Below are 20557 nucleotides of genomic sequence, written 5' to 3' on the forward strand. Positions count from 1 at the left end.
TTCCTAATTGTATACTTTGGGTATATAAAGTATACAATAGTAATTATTCTTATACGAAGAAATTATATACTAAAGCTATCTCTAGACTGCTGAATTAATTCCTGCTGCCAAGAAGTCTTAAATCAACACATATATAAATATACCTCAGCAAAGTAAGGACTTTTTAAAAACAGTAACTCCACAGACTTTAAACAGTTACTCACATAACAGTTATTTTAATTACACTTTTAAAGACAATAGTATATCCAAGAACTTTAAACATTTACCACGAGGTCACAAGGAACATCCAGAAACACAAAAGCCAAGTGCAAATGCCATGATACTCTGTCCCAGGCCCCTGGCTTGCAGCCTCTTACTCAGTTGTCAGGAAAAGCCTGCTTTGTCACAGCAGGTCACGTAAAACTTCACGTAAAACTTCCAGAGATCAGAATGGTTCGTTTTACTTTGGACTTTTTTCTTAACCCAACAGTGTAAATATATAATGAGCTATTTAGTCCTTCATTTCTCACGTTTTTAGTGTGTGTGTGCGTGTGTGTACTCCTATATATTTGTAAATGTCAGTGACCATACAGTTCCTTCAATCTGAAGAAGCATTTTGAAAATACTCTATTATTTACTATAAAATGAGTTGCAAATGTAAGTGAACTTTCTACATGATATTAAATTTCCATTTTTGTTTTCAGAGTCGTGTAGCCAGCCTCTCCTAAAAGTCTGGAATAAGCTTACGTAAAGTCTCTTGAGTTCTGAGTGTATGAGATATAGCAGGCCTGAAACCAAAGCTTTATCTTCCTGCTTTGGAGACGTGTGTCTAAATAACGCTGACAAGGACAGTACACTATTTCACTATTTGCGTGGCCTGTCCCAGCATGGGACAGCACCATGTGTGCCTGCCTGGTGCCATGCTTCTCATCATGACAATAATGGACTAAACCTCTTAAACTGTAAGCCAGTCCCAATTCAATTTTTTCCTTCATAAGAGTTACTGTAGTCATGGTGTCTCTTCACAGCACTAGAAACCCTAAGCAAGGCAGGTCTCCATGTAAGTCAGATAACTACCTCCTGTAGTAAGGTGCAAGTGACTTTTGCTGCAGTCTGGATAGTGTTGCCCCCCACCCCACAACCCATGTGTTAAGGCTCCATGTCTGAGGTAATGCAGCTGAGAGGAGGCACCTATAGGAAGCTGGGACCCACAAAACAACTTCTGGTCATGGGAAGCATGACTCTGAAAGGAACCATGGTCCCTGGTCTCCTTTGTTTTTCATTCCCCTATTGCAAGATGAACATTTGCACATGTCCAAAAGAACAGGGGCCAATTTAACATTGACTGAAATTCCCGAAACTGTGTCAAATAAACATCTTCTTTTTAAGTTATCATAGGTAACTTTTAAAAGGGTATAGGTAAACAAAACTAACAATTTTCAACCCACTTCTAGGTAGTGAATTCCACAAACACGGCCCATCCACTACCACATCTGCCACCAGGACAGTCATCCTGGGCAGGCTGACACTTCTCTGGGAAAGCGGAGCTAAGGCCACAGGCCACAGTAGCCTACACTCCTGCTCTAGCCCCTGGTCATCTCCCTGAGTCATAGATACAGGGTTTCACTAGGCAGTCCCAGCTTGCATATCTGCTCTCTGGTGTTTTCGATTCTGCAGTGCTCGGGATGGAGTCTAGACTCACACTCGCTGGGTAGGTGTCTGCCACAGAGCCACACCCCAACTCTGTTTTTCAAACAGACACACAGAACATGCTTAAACTTCTTCTTTGTCCTCTAGCTTTGCTTAGTGTTTTCAGGAAATTTATTTGATTCTCTCTCTTTCCTTACTCTGTTCTTGAAACTGAGGCTGCAGCTGCTCATGCTGGTGGAGTCTACAAGGCCTACTGCTGAAATGGCTTCTGACGGAATGGAAAGCCCCAATCTAGAGGGCAGGTTCAGGCCATGCTGTCAGGCACCTAGCTAGGCCCTTTCAGCTGTTCAATGCCACTCTACAAAACCCAGGAAGACTCTTACTTCTTGAAAGCATTTCCTATTGTTTAAGCTGTGGTGTCAGGATGGTTTTACATCTCTTCATTATAGATGTACATCCTACTAACTGGGCTTTTACAGAGTTACCCTATGAAGACATAGGAGTCACTATGTCCACAGTAAAATTGGGGCCCAGCTGACCTACAAATGAACCACAGAGCAGCAAGACCTCCTTCATGTACATTTTCCCATCCAGTCTCACTTCCCAATGGGGACAAAGAAGCTACGCATTTCTTTTCATTGTCATTCTCCCACCAAGACAGACTTGCTACATTTCTCTGCTGGCCTGGGATTCACTATGCAGATCAAGCTGGCTTTGAACCTGCAGCAATCCTCTTGCCCCTGCATTGCAACTGCTGAGGTTGCAAGTATGTATCATGCCTAGCTATATACTGACTTAAAAAAAAAAAAGGCAGGGTCTTTCTATGTAGCCCTGGCTGGCCCAGAATTTACTATGTAGACTGGGCTGGTCTCAAATTCAGAGATCCACCTGCCTTTGCCTTCTGAGGGTTGAGATTAAAAAGGTGGGTATCAGGATGCCTAGCTTTTTATATGCTGTTCTTAACTGGAAAGTGCCTCAGGGCCATCTTTGACTAGTTATAAAGTTACCGGTATGTATACTTACTATGCAAACAGCCACCCATACTAAAAAGACTCAGCACGATTACAGACAGTAAGAAAGGTTAATGGAGCTCAGAAAGGTCTCCTCCCACAGCTGCACACAGGCATGAGATCTGTTTCCTTGTCAAAAAGCCTGACCATGGACTGCCCTGCCTTCTACAATTATAGCTGGTCACAGATATGGGAAACACTGCTTGGCTGAGTGTCTTTTCCCTGTCATCCTGAGAGAAAATTATATCGACCAAAGCAAATGGTAGCAACAAAGCTTATTCCTAAGGCTTTGTGGTCTGCCAGTCTACAAGGGCTGCTCTCCATGCTGCCCGGGGACAGAGGGAAGGCGTCCCCATTATCGGATGATAGGGCAGAACAAAGGAGAGGAAGCCTGCAAACTGGTCTAAGTCTCACCGTTAGACTGTATGTGCAGTGCTCACTACAGCATGAAAGTGCTTCTGCAGGCTGAGCAGCAAACACTTATCTGCGACTTCAGAGTCCGAGCACCTCAGGAGCCAGTGATCTGTCTGCTCTACGAGGTGACATGGGTGTGGCTGCAGCTGTAATTAATGGCATTCGCCCTAAGCGATGCTGATGCGACTGGCAAACGTGGGGGATTTCCCGAGTTCACTGAAATGTAATGTGCTCTTCTATGTGCAACAAAAAACAGCCCGATCCAGGGGAAGAGCATTTATTAGTCAGATATAATTTGACATTTCAGTCAGAGCATGGTAAAATTCTAACACATCAGTTTCAGGAGCAAGACCTTTTAAAGCACACAAGCAAACTAAAAGTAAAGGCAGGCCTCTTACACAATGTGTAATTTCTTCATTATGATGGAATGCAACAAAGTATCTTGCCCTTGGGTTGCTCCATTTCAGCCAAAACAAATGCAAATGGCTTGTCAGATGACAGCTGTTTGATAAGGCTCCTCTGTAAGACCTGCCCGCTTTACTTTTTTCCGTGAAACTTAGGATGAAGGCAGAAGGCAGGAAGAGAATTAATGTAGCATACAGTCTAAAGGCAATGCTACAACCGTGATTAAGTAGAAAAGTTAAAAGGCACAGATTTTCCACAGCTTCGCTGCGTGCAACCCATCCGTGTAACAAGTTGACAGGCCTAGCGCGTCAGCTCCATCATCCCCCTCCGACAGCTAAAGCGCAGCACTGCATCCCTTTTCAGGGGAAATTTGCGTCTGCACCATGAAGCGTTGTACATTATTTCTTAGCACTGCAGGGGGCTCAAGTCCATATGGAACCTTCACAAATATTACCACAGATCAAACCAGCGGCGTTTGGAGGCAGATTTGACATACCTATTTAAATGAGCAGCAGGGGTCCTCGGGCAGCCGCAGGCTGTGCACGGGAGCCTCCGTGGAAGCTGGAGCACAGCCCCATTACTCAGCAAAGACACACTCTGCAGTTGTCATTCATTTCATTTCTGCCAGGGCAAGAAGCTCATTTGCCCAAGGTCAACAAAAAACGAAAAGAAGGTTTTCTTTTTTTCCCTAAGAAATAAATGTAGCTGACAAGTGGGGATTTTGTCCTTTGGGTTTGTGAAGCACAAATAAACAGCAGATATGTCTAAAGGCAGAGGAATGCGTGCAGCCACTCCAGCCTCTGACTGTGGATGGGAAGCCCCATAAATATTTCTAAAGCTTTAAAAATCACATTATGGATAAAACAGAACTTGACACCATGTTCTAAAAATAAAATGGGTTCTGTCTTTCAAAATGGATCCTGGCATCCAACTTGTTGTTCTCACAGCAGTTTTGGGGACTGCCCTCACATGCACACACTACCCAACAGCTTTCTTTGAAGGCAGCAAAACAAAAACTTCCCAGCATCCTCCAAAGCCAAAGCACAGTAGGACCTCTCTGCCTGATCTGGATTCTCCCTCACACACTGCATTCACCAATGCAAGGCTGAACTTTAATATGATAACAAGCAAAATGAACAGCGGTCTGGAGGGGAATATATGGCCTCACAATTTGACAGCACGCAGTGCCTGGCCCTCCTTATCCACCTTCAAACTGCACACAGGGATCGCTACAACTTGAGCTTGCGAGCAAGAGCATTTTCTGAATAAAGACTCTGATGCAGCAGCAGACAGCACAGGGGTCTTTCATCATCAGTCCGGCCTCAACAAGCTCTCCTCTGTCCACAACTGAGATAGTCTGCTGCTAAGAGAAGCCTCTAGAATACTTTTATAGCTTATAAATGAAGATACTTACATGCATTAATGAATAGTATGATTGCTTGCCAGTGTAGAAGAGAAAATTAAATGGACGGCCATCTTCTCCCCATTGGATTGCTAAATGAAAACAAAAACATTTACAGAGATTAACCAAACTATGAGTTTAACCTCACTCAGTATGGGATATATCTGTGATTCAGATTAGCATATCAAAAGTATCTAAAATATCAAAAGTATTCACATTTAAAATTCATGTATTTAGCATGTTGAATATGTAAATGCTTAGGATATTTAGTTTCATATCAATTAGCATAAAACTTTGTCTGTATTTAATATAATATTCCTCTGTGAATATCTATTTCATTTGTCTTAAATAAAATCTCATAAGATAATCCACATTACTTTGTTAGAACAAAAATGTTCAGGTCCCACAGTTTTCAAGTAAATCCTAACAGTCAGTAAGTCAGTGAGCATATGAAGAGATTTGGAGGAGGCCCCGTGCAACCCACACATCTGTGCCGAGAGCCTGCTTGCCACATCATTCATTCCAGCCACTTCATAATCTACCTGAGAGTTCAAAGCAGTCGCAAACAGACGGGCGCTCAGGAACACCTTTTCAAATACGCAGTTACCCACTTAACCACCGAACAAACCGAGACACAAACTCCAACTCTTCTGCCTATATTCTGCTGAGCTACTTCTAAACCGTTTGTAGTGGCCCCCTGTTAAAGACCCCATTCTTAGGTAGGAGTGGTGGTGCCCATGTGTAATCCTAGCACCTTGGAGCACAGAAAGGAGAAACAAGAGTTTTGAGGCTAGCCTAGATTGCATAGGAAAACTTTGTCTCAAGGGAAAATCACATTCGTAGGTTTACCACATAGTATAAACTATGTTTTCCTGCCTGCTACCTCCTACAGCTTTAATTTATAGTGTCCTTTACAAAAGTTTATCGATTGTCTCACATGGTGGATCTGGTACTTCTCAGCAGTGTGAGAAGCCTGGTTTTCAGTACTGAGCCCACCAAGAGACGTCTTCAGATAGTTTAGCCTGCTTGCCTGGGCCCTCATGATATGTTCTCTCTGTAGATACACTGTACAACCGCTGTGTGCTGTGGGTCTTTGGAGGGCCACAAGGCACTTTAAGAACAGGCTCCATTTACTCTTCTGAAGCAACCTCCATCTCCACAAGGATTTGGGCTAAACTTAGTGTTCTGTTTTCTTCTGAACTTCTAATCACTTTCCTATTCGGGTATCCAATGTATTTGTGCATGTGAAACAGAAGCCTCTATTTGTCGATTTTTAAACAGTAAACATTTTTCTGTTGAAACACCTTTAAATGCAGGATGTTTCTCTTCTCTGAGGATAATTAGTACCAGCCTGGGAATACACTTAAAATAGAGAAACAGCATTGGATGAGTGTTGAAAAAGTCTTAGCTGAGTTTAGACTGAAAGGGGAAGCCATGTGTTTTGTAGCCCTGGCTATCCTGGAACTCACTCTGTAGACCAGACTGCTTCAAACACCTGCCTCTGCCTCCTGAGTAATGGGATTAAGGTGTGTGTCATCACTGTAGGTCTAGAAAAGCAATGCTCTTACTAGCCAATGATTCCAGATGATTTCAATACTTTCCAATGACATTTCCAGAAGCTCCATAGCTTCCACATTACCTAGTACTTGAACCTGCACTATGCAATGGATTATCATGGCGCTGTTCAAGTACTTGGTCAGAAAGTAACAGAAAACAATAAACATCCAAACAAGCATCCTGGTTATGTTAAGTCTGGGTAGAACCTTGAATCACAGCTCTGTGTGCATTTGTGCTTATAAATCTAGACTTCATAAGGTATATGTACACACATATATTCTTTCATAAACATACCTGATTAATTAAATCTATAGTGTCATTTATTTTAAGATGAGCCATTATGTACATTGATACACTGCCAAGCTTGTCATTCCATAGCATGCATCAGAACATAATTAATTTTAAGGTGCACTCTGTTCTTAAAGGTACAAAACTTGAAAAGCTTCAAATTCATAAACCCTGGCCTCGACTACGCTGACATCTGCTGCTCTGCATACTTGTTTTTCTGTCCTGCACCACCGTCACCCGTTTGTCCATCAGAGCCCTCTGCTCCCACAGTGAGTGAGCCACCCTCATTATAAAAACCGCATCACTTCTTAATATCTTTAAACTTAATAAAAACTTCCCTAGATACCTACTAACCATGGACACTTAGCAATTAGAACTGGGTCCAACGGGATAGACCTGCAATTCAAAAACCAGTCCAGGCAGCCAGCAAGCAGCCAGCTGTGCTAGACTGACACAATGCTTGGCTTGGCTCACTCTCCAGTATGGGGAGAGAAAAGGTAAGGAGAAACTTTGGGCTATTTTTCTTTCTTTCCTTCGCTTTTGCCAGCCAAGTTTTCACTTAAGGTCTTTAGCTTGATTTTCTATGAAAATCTTGTCCATGTTTATGTAATTCTAAGGAGGGTTTGTTGCTGTTGATACAGGCCCTTCCCGCTTAGTGCCCAGTCACGGATTTCAATACACAAGTAACATACTACTCCAAAGATTAAGAGAAAGGATTCCTTGGCCAGAGGCAAGGTGAAAGTTAGCAGTTCTAAACTCTTGTGCATTCATTCACACCGGTACACTAGCAGGAAAGAACAGCATTTGCCTTGTTATTTGTCATTGTATTTTGTATTTGCTTTTACAAAAATCACATACAATTACTTATTTGGGAGGCATCACGGTGTAGCATAGAGGTCAGAGAACAAATTGTGGGTACCCATTCTCTGCTTCCTCTACGTGGGTCCTACAACTGAACCAGCATGCCAGACTTGGTGGCAAGAGCCTTTAGGTGTCAAGCCTCCTGCTGGCTCCACTTGTTTTGGTACTAAGCAGGGTCTCATTGTGCAGTGAGGCCTGCAGCTCACCAGATAATGCAGGCTGGCCCTGACCTTGACATCCTCCTGCATCCACCATCACACACTTTAACGGCTTTATTATAAACATACATAGCATTCTATATTGTAGTTACACTACAGATTACAGCATTTTTTAGTTGTTTTTCCAGCCCAACATTATGAGGTAACACAATATTATTACCACCTGTATGATGATATGACAGCTTGTTCAGAAGATTTATAATAGTTAAATTATTCCTAATAATTGTTTCCTAACACTTTATACTTCCTAACCCCTAAGCAGAAAAATATAATAGCTTCTTGTTATCGTTTTTATATGGCATTATTTCTGATCTTGGATATTTTTAAATGTTTACTGGTTACATTTTTTTTTCATGTACAAACTGCATGATATTCTTTGGTTATTTTTCTACTGGGCTCTTTTTCTTCCTTCCTTTCTTCCTTCTTTCTTTCCTTCCTCCCTCCCTCCCTCCCTCCCTCCCTCCCTTCCTTTCTTTCCTTTGGTTAATTTGTAAGAGAAATTTTAGAAACAAAGCCCTTATAGTTCAGATTTTCTGGTTTCTTTTTCTCAAAGAAAAGCTTTTATTTTGAAAACAATTTACTAGTTTTTGTCTTTTCTGTTTCTTTTTGTGACTGTCATTTTGGTAGCTGGGGCTAGAGATGGCTTAGTGGTTAAGGACATTTACTCATCTTACATAAGACAAGGATTTGGTTCCTAGCACCCACATGACAGCTCTTAACTGTCTCTAACTCTAGTTTTAAGGGATCTGATGCCCTCTTCTGGCCTCCATGGGTACTGCATGAATGTGGTACACATACATAAATACAGGCAACCTCATACTCATAAAATATTGCTAGCTGTATTATCTGTCTACTGTTCTAGAGTGAACTGCCTTTTATTTTGTTTTTATATTATTTTTTTAAGGGGTAGAGGGTCAAAGTTGATATAATGCCACTTTCTGTAGTCTAGGATGACCTTAAACTCCTGACAATCTTTGTGCCTCAACCTTCTGAGTTCTGGGATTATAGAGGTGAGACACCAGGTTTGGCTCTGAAATTTGAGATATAATGTTGTTAGTGTCTCAACCCAAATTATATCATTTGGATACATCTGTCTGTCAATATTTTTTTAAAATGGATTTTAAACACACACACAACATCTACATGCATATGTAAACATGTATTAATATAGTTGGACTCAGCAAATTTTTAAGATGGTTTGTGGCTCCCCAAAGAGAAAGGTGTCAATTTATGGGCTATTGTAAGATCAGTATCACACACACTCTTAAGTGATTTTTCCTTGTGTGGTTTTGGCCACTATGATATATATCTCTAGGTGGCAAGATCCTCAAATATTTTCACATGATTTCACATTTCACCCTTTAACTCTTTTGTGGCATAAGAACTTTTATAAAAGACATGATTTAAAAATTCTAGAATTTAATTTTAATGTTGTGAAATCAGACACTCAAATAATAACTTTTCAGTAATGCTCAAATATAGTTTTTCATTTGCATCTTATCAGTTTCTTTTAGCAGGAAACCATCATCTATGAATAGTACTGAATGCCCTGGTGTCCTCGTGGCTTGTTCGACAATGCTGAGGATTGGGTCCTGGGCCTTGCACATGCTAGATGTGTGCCATCACTTATCAACATTCATGGCTTTGTTTCCCATGGTCTTGAATTTGCCACAAGGTCCTATGTGTGGCAATTTCCCTAATTATATGGTTTTGACCTATACTCCTTATATGATTTCTGTGTATGTGGTGTTGGGGATGGAACCTCACACCTGCTAGGCAAGTACTCTGCTACTGAGCTGCATACACACCCGGCCCTATGTGTTTCTTTTAAAATTATAATAGTTAAGGCTTCCAAATAACTGCTGATAATTGATGCATGCTATTTCTGAATGCAATGGGATTTAATGACACATTTAATGATTTGATGCTTCTGTTTGCTCATGAAAAGTCCTACTCAAACAAGAAAGCTTCTTTATATTTCTAGTTCAAACTTTTTACCAAAAGTAAAAGACTCCATTTTGTTAATTGTTTTCTCTATGTAAATGTTTTCTCCTTGAATAAAAAAAATTACATTAATAAACTGATTAATGTTAAGCCACACTTAAAATTCTGAGAAAAACGCTTTCCGGTACTGTCTTAAACGCTATATTTGGGCACTCAGGAGGCAGAGGCGAGTGCGTCTCTAAGTTTGAGGCTAGCCTGGTCTACATAGCAAGCTATAGATTAGCTAAGGCTGTACAGTGAGACTCTGTTCTCCCAGGGGTGGGCTTTACTTACTTTTTATGTAACTCAAATTTAGTAATTATGAGTTTGCAAGTACTTTTTCAGTAAGCCTGATGACCAGTGGCCTGCCTGGCTTTTAGTCTACCCAGAATTTTCCTGATTGAGGTAACTGGGACAATTAAATTACTCTTTAAGCTTTGTGTCTGAGAGTGTGGTGGTCACACATTTGTACCATAAGTCATCACTACCTGGGCCAAACTGAATGCCCAGACACTTCCTGTCTGGGTATCCTTGGAAATTAAATATGAGAAAAATAATTGTGCTTTTAAAAGTTGTTGTGAAAGTTTTGAAATAAAACATGCAGCACTTAGAATTATGTCTGCCCAATCTGAAGTTCAACAAACGCTACTGTTATCATTTGGAAGAGTTCTCAAATTAGCATCAAGTTACTGTCTTATATGGGCTGGAAAGATGGCTCAGCATTTAAGAGCACTGCCTGCTCTTCCAGAAGTCCTGAGTTCAATTCCCAGCAACCACATGGTGGCTCACAACCATCTGTAATGAGTTCTGGTTCCCTCTTGAGGAAGAGACCTGGTCAATTGCCCTCATCAATTTAGACCATGAAACCCAATATGGACAAGATCAACAGAACCGCCATACATGGGCTGCCCGTGCATGCTTCAGCACTGCCAGGGCATACATTTTATTAATTCATTCATTTGTTGTCATATTCAGACCATAACAACATAGCTATCTGTGCCCTCACAGTAGCTTCTGAATGCCTCCGAATGCCTCCATCTGAAAGTGTTAATATTGGGCAGCAAACACAGCTTCATGGTAAAACGCACTTGATGCCTGGCATACAGGAGGCAACCCAAGGTTCCATTCAACCCCCACAAAGTAGTAGTAGTAATAATAATAAGATATGTATAACATTATTCTCTGACTGACTTCACCGGCCTTCTCAAAGGTGATTCTGTATTGCAGTCACTCTTAAATTTGCCATTATGTTCATCAATTTCATTTTTCTTCTACTTTGTCTTTCTCAATTACTAATGACATGTGTTTGTGTCTGCATGACATGAATATATTCCACAGGGCTTGATGGGAGATGTCAAATACTTCCAAATAATGAGTAATTTCAAATTTGATTCTTTAATCCAACAGTGATACAGTTCTATTGATTTCAAATCAGGAAATTTAACTGATATAACTTCTACTCTTGAAACTTTATTTTTTTCTCAATCATTCACTTTACCATGTATAATTAATTCTATTACTATTCAGTAGTCATCAGCATAGAAAACAGTCTTTTCTACTACTAAAGCATGATACATTATTTGAATTCTTTAGCCTTAGTTAACAGTCCCGCTTTCTAGTCTGTCAGTGCTAAGTGTCTGGTATGGAAAAGCTCAAGATCATCAGACCCACATACTGGACAACAGGTTTATCAAGACAAATTAACTTTCTCACATTGCTGGACAATTCCCTGGCGTCCTCCAATTCTGGGCTATCAGTGCTCCTTCTTGGTTCTGCCATCAATTTGGTGTGTATCTTCATTTTCCTTATTGTTTTTACCACTTCACAGGGCAGGTGTTTTATGATAACTCAATCTAAAAGCTTCCGTCTTTCAATAAACCAAGTAGTAGTATAGTACAAGTGCCATAATCTCTACAAATCTAAACTTCATTGTTACTTCTCTCAATACTAAAATCTGATTTCTCCTATAAAAACTACAATAAAGTTGAGAGCAGAAAGCAGAACTTCTGCTATTGTAAAGGAGCACTGTTAAATACACTTAGCTGCAGATGATTCTAGCAAGAGTCACATATTTTCAAAATCATTCATGGACATTTTGTGGGGATAGCCTCAAGCTTTGGTGTCACACCGCAGCTGCTAATAATGAGTACATAATACTGAGAAAGTACTCGAAGGAACCACGAAGCCTCAGAGGGCAGAAGAGACACAGCTCATAAAGATACGCTAAAAAAATTAAGAGATGAAGAATTGGTGGGTAGCCTTAGGAGTTGGAGCAAAGAGAAGCCAGTTAAAAGGGAAAGAATCCATTGCTGCTATTCCAGACATTTATCAGAAAAGCAACTAGGTACAAGTTACTCTGTCCATACAGATAACTGGTCTATAAAAAACACTGCAACTTCAAACCTGGTGTGCACTTGTATACAGTCTTCATTTTTCTCCAAAAACGATTCTGAAGTGAATGTTTTATATGTTATAATCAATCATTTTTAAGAATTGAGAATAGGGAAACATAGGCCACATGTAGAAAGAGACTTAAAATATTTATAACAAATCCAAAATAAAAGTTATTCAAAGAGTGAAGAGAAGACCTGAGAATGAGTAAAGCGCTTGCCACCAAGTCTGATGACTCGAGTTCGAGCCCCGGGACCCACATGGTGCAAGCAGAGAACCAATTACTCTAAGATGTCTTCTGACTTCTATGTGTGCATGCCCACTAGCATGCATGTGCGCATGCATGTGTCTGTGCACATGTGCGCACGTGTGTGCCTCTGCGCGCGCGCGCACACACACACACACACACACACACACACACACGTTTAGAGGTATTTAAAAAGAATGAAGTAAAGCCCTAGGACAGATGAGGCGTAAGCTGAGTGGATCCTGGTGGCACAGGCCTGTGACCCCATCTGCACTGGAGGCTAAGGCAAAGAGCTAGAAGACCAAAAAGGACTAATATTTCATATTCAGTAGAGTTAGGTCTCTAAAGGAAGAAAATCAGAAAGACTTCACATAAAAAAGAGATGAACAAGTCACCAACAGATGTACAACCCACAAACTCTTCCTCATAGATGTCTAGTGGAAGCAGAATGCAAGTAATCAGTGTGGTATTACCACAGACACAAGGCTTATCTTGATCTAACTTTCGTATCCTACACAAACTCTGCGGATTCTACCATTCATTATTATACAGAGTACTTCTGACCCACTCCACATCCACTGTGACAAAACTCCTGATGTGTAACCCAAATCTACAGTGAACTAAAAAACAAAATGAACCATCTCAGTCTTGAGCGACCTTACCTCTTTGTTTTGGGAAAATCTGTTCAGGATGCTGTAAAATAAATGTAAAATGTTATTAGGCAACCTCTATAACACATAAAAGACATTATTAAACAAGTATTTAGGATTACCTTCATTATTGGCCTGGCTTGCTTCTCAAACAAACCACTTGGAAAAAGGTAAGCAATAGCTCTCTGAAAATAAACACAAAGGTTAATTAACAACTGTTATAAAAATTACAAGATGCTTACTTTATACCAGACATTGAACTAGAGTTTCATATGTAGTATGTCAGTTCAAGTGGCAAAGTACAGTTACTAAGCATATACCGCCAAAAGAAAAACAACAAAATCTGTAATTATGAACCTGGCTACTGGCAACTCTCAATCTGTCCGCATCAAACTAGAGGTGCTCTTTCACAAACTCTGGCACTGTGCTCAGGTAAATCACTGCAAGCCCAGGCCAGGGCAGAAGACTGCAACAAGCGGGCTTGTGTTTCACTCACTGTGACACACTGGAGAGAAGCGGTTTACAGGACAGATTTATCTTGGTTCATCATTTCAGCAAACTGTGCTGAATCCATTGCTTTGGTTTTGAGCCAATGCAGAATATTTGTTGGGAAAGTATGGAACAGACTTCTCCCTCATGGTGGCCAGGAAAGAAATCCAGGGCTGGGGACAAGCTTGCACTCCTCCGGCATGCCCCATAGGACCCACTTCTTCTAGTGGTCCCAGTCTCTGGGAGTCCCACCGTCTCCTTAAACAGCACTCAGATGGGAGAGAGCTCTCAGCACACGGATCTGGAGGCAGTTCTCACGCAGACCAGAGCATCTACCATGGCTCCCTTGGTGTTTTTAGGTGACCTTTGAGTTTACCCTAAAGTCCTGAGGACTGAGCACAGCCCTCACACACCATGTCTACCCTGGTCTTACTGAGGTTTTGAAGTATACTTTTCAAACAAGGCCTCCCATGTGTTTCTCACAAGGAACATGACTGACCTTGCTTAGCCAAGCGCCACTAGGTGCTCTCTCCTCACACAGGTCTCTGAGCACTCCTGCCTCATTCCCATTTACACCAGTGCTTGGACAAACACCCCTCACCCCAGGACAATCTGAACATCAAAAAGAATGGCAATGCCCTACAACACACTTAATAAGTGGGTTACATATATGAATTCTAGAAAGCATGTACACATACACACTGGAGTGAGGGGCAGGAAAAAAGAAACCTGCTTAATAGAACAGTACCAAGTATAAAAGTAGAAGAGACAGTGCAGAGAGAAAGCCCATCACTTTACAATTTCCCATCGGCCATAGCTCAGGAAAGGACCACAAAGGCCTGGCTGACATGCCATAGGGGACCAGAAAACTTACACTCAAACATTACCTCCTGTGTTAGTCACTTTCCCTCAGCTGCGACAAAGGCAACTTATTTTAGCTCGCAGTTTCAGAGACATAAGAGTTCGTCACCATCCTTGCGCAGAACCAAGGCAGCAGCACAGAGTTCCTCTCTTAAACCACAAGCAGGAAACAGAGATCAAACTAGCAATGGTGTGAGTCTTTTAACACTTGAAGCCCAGTTCCAGTGACATAGTTCCTCTAACAAGGCCAAACCCAAGCCTCCCAAATAGTAGTCAATTGCCAGAGACTGTGAGGAACATCTCATTCAAACCACCACGCGTCCAGACTGCTTGCTAGGGACAAAGGAAAAGGGTGCTTTCACAGGAGCGGGACTGCTAAAAGCAAAGGACAGTCATCCCAACAGGGGAAACTAGGTACCCTATGGTGAAGCTGTAAGGGCTGTCTTCACCCACGCTAAATCTGATCATGAGGAAGCGAGCACAGCTCCAGAGTGCACAACAACAGAGCAGCTGAGCCGGTCTACAACCTGATACACTAAACAACTAGGGCGACCTGGAAAACTCACATATAGACCATTTACATAGACAACATTATAGAACTGTTCTGTTAGGAGTGGCAATTGTACTGGGGAGATAATGGCATGAAGGGTATATACTTAGGTGTTGTACTGATATGTTTAGGAGTTAAGGTTGTAAACCTTATTTTCAATGGGCTAGTCAAAATTTTTCTGCACAGAGGCAAGGGAAATGTGGAAAACACTGTCAGATTTATCGATGTGAAGAGCATGTATTCAATAAGCATTCAAATTTCATAGAAATTTGAAACATTTCTAAGTTAAAAGGTAGGGGAAAATGTCCAAAACTTATAAATAATACAGACTATCCCATACCCAACCTATGTGAAGAAGGCTATCTCCAGCCTCTAGCCTCTCTGAGGCCTTGTCCACAAAGCAGCTCCAAGGTGGTCAGCATCAGGACAAGGCCCAGGTTAGAGGAGCACAGGCAGAGAAGACTATGTATGCCTGTGAGTTCCCAAGCCGCTCATCCCCCAGAGAGCAGCAGGCTATTGCTGGCATCGCTTTCAAGCACGAGACAAACTCCTGTGATCACTGAATAATCCTAAAGGGAAACACGAACGTAAGAATCCACACTTTTATTTCTCAAGCATGGTAAACCTTGGAAAAATCATGAGACAGTTAACTGGTAGAGGGTGGTTGGAAAGGGAAAAGAAAATCACTGCTAAGATTGCTAGGAGGCAGAAACAACCTCCTCAAATACAAAAACACGTGAACAAAGAACCTGCTGGAAAATACTGAAATTCAATAAAAAGGTGGATCTAACTTAAAGAGAGAAGCCCTATGTTATAATCCAGTTAAAACATAAAAAGGCGAGGGGATGGATAGAATGAAAGAATGAGAGAGAACAGTAAATAAAATAAGTCAGTTGTTTGTACATCAAGTAATAATACATCCCAAAACAGATAAGACAGGTTCTCAGCATGCTGCCTCCATCTGTTTAGTATGCACAGGACAGTACTGACACGACCTAACCTATTACTTCCATTCATCTCCTATGGGCATTCTATGCAGATTTCTTCCCCACAAATTCTGAAGCAAACAAAGGACTCAATGGCTTTACCGAAAAAATAATTTTGTTGCTTTCTGGGTTCACTTAACTCTGTTAGCACACAGTTGTTAAAATGTAAGTGAATGCATTTTCAAAATAAATCATGAATAAATAAGAACAAGATTTTTCATTAGTGTTGTGAAGAGTGTAGAGTGTGCTGGGGCAGAACACTAGCACCATAAACAGGAAAAGCCTGACTTCATCCCGGCGCAGAGAAGGGAGCAGGGAACGAGCAGGTGCAGACAGGAGGCACAGAGCCTGTGTGCTTCCCCATCACTCTAGTAATCTGATTGCTGGGTTTGGGATTAGGTAAAATACATTAAAAAGGCAGCGCTAAATGGGCACTCAATAAATGTTATATAAACACAAAATTTTCAATTTGCAGACCCCATATTATTCCTCCATATTATTTTAAAAATAAATCATGTATTTACTAACTCTATTTTACAGATGAATCCTCAGTTAAGTAACAATAAACAGTCTAAAAACACCTTGGGTCAGAATTTAAACCTGAGGATGAATTCTGGAATTTACTCTTCAGTTCTCTCAGGTTACAGATTACTTCTTTACTGGCTTTAAAGGCACATAGCAATTGAGCAGTAAAATTCACCAGAAAATTCCCAAAGAAATAAAGTTTTATTTAACAAATATTTACCCTATACTGATTCTAGGCACCTGCTAATTTAAAGACAAGTGTGAGAGAGCCCCGACTTCATTCTGTCAGGAGACACAGTATCTATAGTGTCAGATACAGGAGCTGATGTATAAAAGAGGTCAAAACCAGGCAGCAGTGGCGCACACCTTTAATCCCAGCAATCGGGAGGCAGGGTCTCCAGAGAGATCCAGGACAGCCAGGGTGGTTACACAGAGAAACCCTGTCACAAAACAAAAACCACCACTGACCTCTGGTTCCCCAGTGCTGATGGGAGTTAGCAGTCAGGGCAGAGTAAATGGCCCACTCCCCAAACATCTGTTTTTCTGTTTTTTTGTTGTTTTGGTTTGGTTCTTTTGAGATAGAGTTTCTCTGTAGCTTTTGGAGTCTGTCCTGGAAGTCACTTTGTAGAGCAAGCTGGTCTTGAACTCACAGAGATCTGACTCTATCTTGCCTCTTGAGTGCTGGGATTAAAGGCATGTGCCACCACCATCAAGTATGTTTAAAATGAGGTGTTTCATTTCCAAATTATGATTTGGGTCTACTTGGACCAAGTTTGTTAAGTACAACAGAATTAACCAAAATTTCATAATTCTCTTCCTAAGCAATCTACACTGAAGATAATTAAACTAAGAAATAAATAACAAACCTTCCACAAAAAGAACCTTGGGGGTGTCAGCTGGGAACTCTGCTAATGATTCTTCAAGAAGCTTCAAATGATGCAGCTAGCCAAACGCCTGTTTCTGACTTAGCAAGTGTGTGTGTGTGCGCATGTGTGTATATTTTCTCTTGCAAGTGTGTTTTAAGAGATTGTTTCTCATGTAAGAACCAGACTCTGGTCATAGTCTGTATTAAATATACCATATTCAACCAACTCCAAGACATATGTACATAAACCTGAAACAATAGAAAACTTCTGTTCTAGTCCATGATTAAGGCTGTCAATTTTAAATTCACCCAAAGTAAATGTTAGCTTAAGGAACAGAAAAAAAAAAAAGGGCTTTCTTGTGGGTACTAGTTTAGTAGTTCTTACACGAAGTCCCAAAATTCATATGATTTTTTTTTTTTTTTTTTGGTTTTTCAAGACAGGGTTTCTCTGTGGTTTTGGAGCCTGTCCTGGAACTAGTTCTTGTAGACCAGGCTGGTCTCGAACTCACAGAGATAATTCATATGAATTTAACCCGGCAAAGTTCTTCGATGTTTTGAACTAATATCACATGTTAAGGAATTGTTACACATAAAGTTTACATTCAATGAATGCTGCCTTCCCTTCCCAACACACACACACACATACACACACGCACACACACACACACATACACACACACATACACACACACACAAGAAAAAAGTAGAACACACATTCTGTTTAAGTACACCCTTTAAGTACTTACCACACACACACTACAGTATGACATGGATGCCTAATCTGACTCCCAAACAAAAGGGCTAACAAAAGAGGCAAAGAATGTAAAAGTGCAAAAATTTAAGTCATGTGATACAGTTAACATCATTAATATTTATCAGTATCTCTTTTTAAAAATGTAATTCTTGTTCTAACTATAATACCGGCAACTGAACAGCTTTCTAAAATGAAGGCAGTCTGTCTGACTGTATCCTTGGGCTTCAGTCTAAAGTATAAATGGACTGTAGGCTCAGCCCAGGAGAAGCACCAGGTCAGCAATGCAATCTCTATTAATTAGGTATCCCAGCTGGGCAGGGGGTTTGCAGCTGTTAACTTGATCAATGACTTACCTAAATGTCATCTCTACTGATTCGCTTATAAATTACCAGCAAGTGAGACTAATGTACAGGTGCTAATTTATTTAAACTGTTCTCCACAGTTCTACATAGCTTTACAAACTGCATCTGGCACCTAATGTTAGCTGTCAGTTGTACTTAGACATGCCTGTCCTAACGACTCTGTTCATTAGAAGTGAGCACAAATTATGAAATATTGTGAAAAATGATACATCAAATGGAATGGGCACAGCAAATCAATTAGAGAAACTTCATACAGCACATTCACACTGAGGAGAATAAAACATTCTGGTTTTAGAATGAGGTCTATAATACCAATTAAAAAGTAATTGGTAGACTTCAGCAGCGTTAAACATCAGTTTGCTGGCTTTCTTCCTGAAACTCTACAGTAATGTAGAACTTAACTTTTAATTCCCAAATAAAGGCATTAGTAAATATGAGCACACATCTGTATTCACCGTAGTTAATATTAAGTCAATGAATGTCCCAACCCAAAATTCATCACTACTGTGTGTTAGTCAGAGGGAAATACAGTAGCAGGGCATATCTGTAATACAATAGTTTTCGATGCAAAAGAAAGATTATGAGACTCACTGAGACCTTGCAGACAGGCAGTAGTCAGTGTTTCTCATGTCAGCTCTGCGTCCAGAAGACCTGCAGGTCCTGGCTCCCACCATTCACCTGGCTATCCATTGCCCTGGGCTCAAGAAGGAAACTGAGCCTGCACTGTCATGTGCCATCCCACACTCAGGTGTCACAGTTAGCTTCCTACCGCTTTCACAGCCCTCAGAGAGGCCTTCCCACCATACAACCCACTCACTCGGCTCACTGTTCCACCTGACAGATTCCTGCTGACAGTCATGAACTGCTGTAGACAGAAATAATTTTGCACACCCATCAACACGTGGCGGTAGCATGTGGTCTACCTGGTGAGTTCTAGGACAGCCAGGACAATCCCACACACACACACACACACACACACACACACACACACACACCACTGTCTGCCAGCTTCTGAGCAGGAGTTCCTAATGACCTGGAACTCCTAATCCCTTTGATTCCCTCTAAAGACTGGGACTGCAGGCTTGTACCAGCACACTTACATGTAGCAAATGATTACTGAGAAATTCCTTACTGTAGCCTTAAATACAGCACATCTTCCAAAGGATAGATATAATCTAAAGTTAAAATCAACAGTGTCAAGAACTATTTGTATTTAAACTATTTGTATCTTTGTTAACACATTTAGTATCCTCTAAAATGTCTTATAAGAAACAACTAGTGAGTAATATTAGCTGAATATAATTTTCACACATATATTTTATATGGGACATTCAGTGAAGCCAGATTTCTATTCAAACTCAATTTTATAAGGCAACTTTGTAAACTCAAAATCTATTGCTTTCTGTTGTAATTCACATTCCTGACAAATTCAGTTATGCCAAAGCTTAGCTAACAGGGAGCAGCTAAGGTGGACACACAGACACTGGATGGGAAAAGGGACGACAAGAATCAGAAACAGAGCAAACCCTGGCCCTGGTAGTTCACAATGGGGACAACTATGCACTGTCAGCCACAGCCAGGAGTCAGCAGCCAGAATAGACTCACCATGCTCTACGAAACGAGACAGCAACTGATTTCAGAAACTGTTAGCCCCAAACACTAATCTTGGAAACTGTAAAGCGCAGTCTTGAGAAAAAGGCCGCTGCCTTGGGGCCCTCTACCACTGAAGACACCTCAGGGCTGTTTGGGAAGGACTGAGTGTGACCGTGGATCAGGCTCCTTGGCAGCATCTCACACATGGGTTCTGGGATGTGCTAGTTCCTTTCCCTTAACTGGAAAGCTTGCTTTTGTGAAATATTAAACTCCTGATCACAATGAAAAAGGAAAAACTTACAGTATTTACTTTTAATTAATATATTAAAATAAGACAAATTAGATAAAAACATGATGTCTTAAATACATAATAGCAAATGCAATGGCTGTTTAAAATACTTTTTTGAATTTGGATAAACTGTTTTTGTCTTTGGAAATACCTAAGCACTTTTTCATGTGGAATTTGCCAAATACAGCTCACCACCTATACTGTCTCCCTTTCAGTTTATATATAAAA

General features: G+C 40.8%; 1 protein-coding gene across 1 annotated transcript in view; it reads right to left on the bottom strand.

Moving 5' to 3' along the window:
• Mrps9 (mitochondrial ribosomal protein S9) overlaps positions 1-20557 on the bottom strand; it is a 47882-nt gene that overhangs the window by 11418 nt on the left and 15907 nt on the right. Inside the window, exons 3-5 of the mRNA XM_041656086.1 lie at positions 13178-13240; positions 13068-13098; positions 4873-4952 (exon numbers count right to left, since the gene is read on the bottom strand). Of these exons, the coding sequence (XP_041512020.1) occupies positions 4873-4952; positions 13068-13098; positions 13178-13240 (174 nt within the window). The remainder of the gene's footprint in view (positions 1-4872; positions 4953-13067; positions 13099-13177; positions 13241-20557) is intronic.

This window comes from Microtus oregoni, unplaced genomic scaffold, assembly GCF_018167655.1.
Source record: "Microtus oregoni isolate MIOR12 unplaced genomic scaffold, Mior012 000007F_ref0000211, whole genome shotgun sequence".
Lineage (NCBI taxonomy): Eukaryota > Metazoa > Chordata > Mammalia > Rodentia > Cricetidae > Microtus > Microtus oregoni.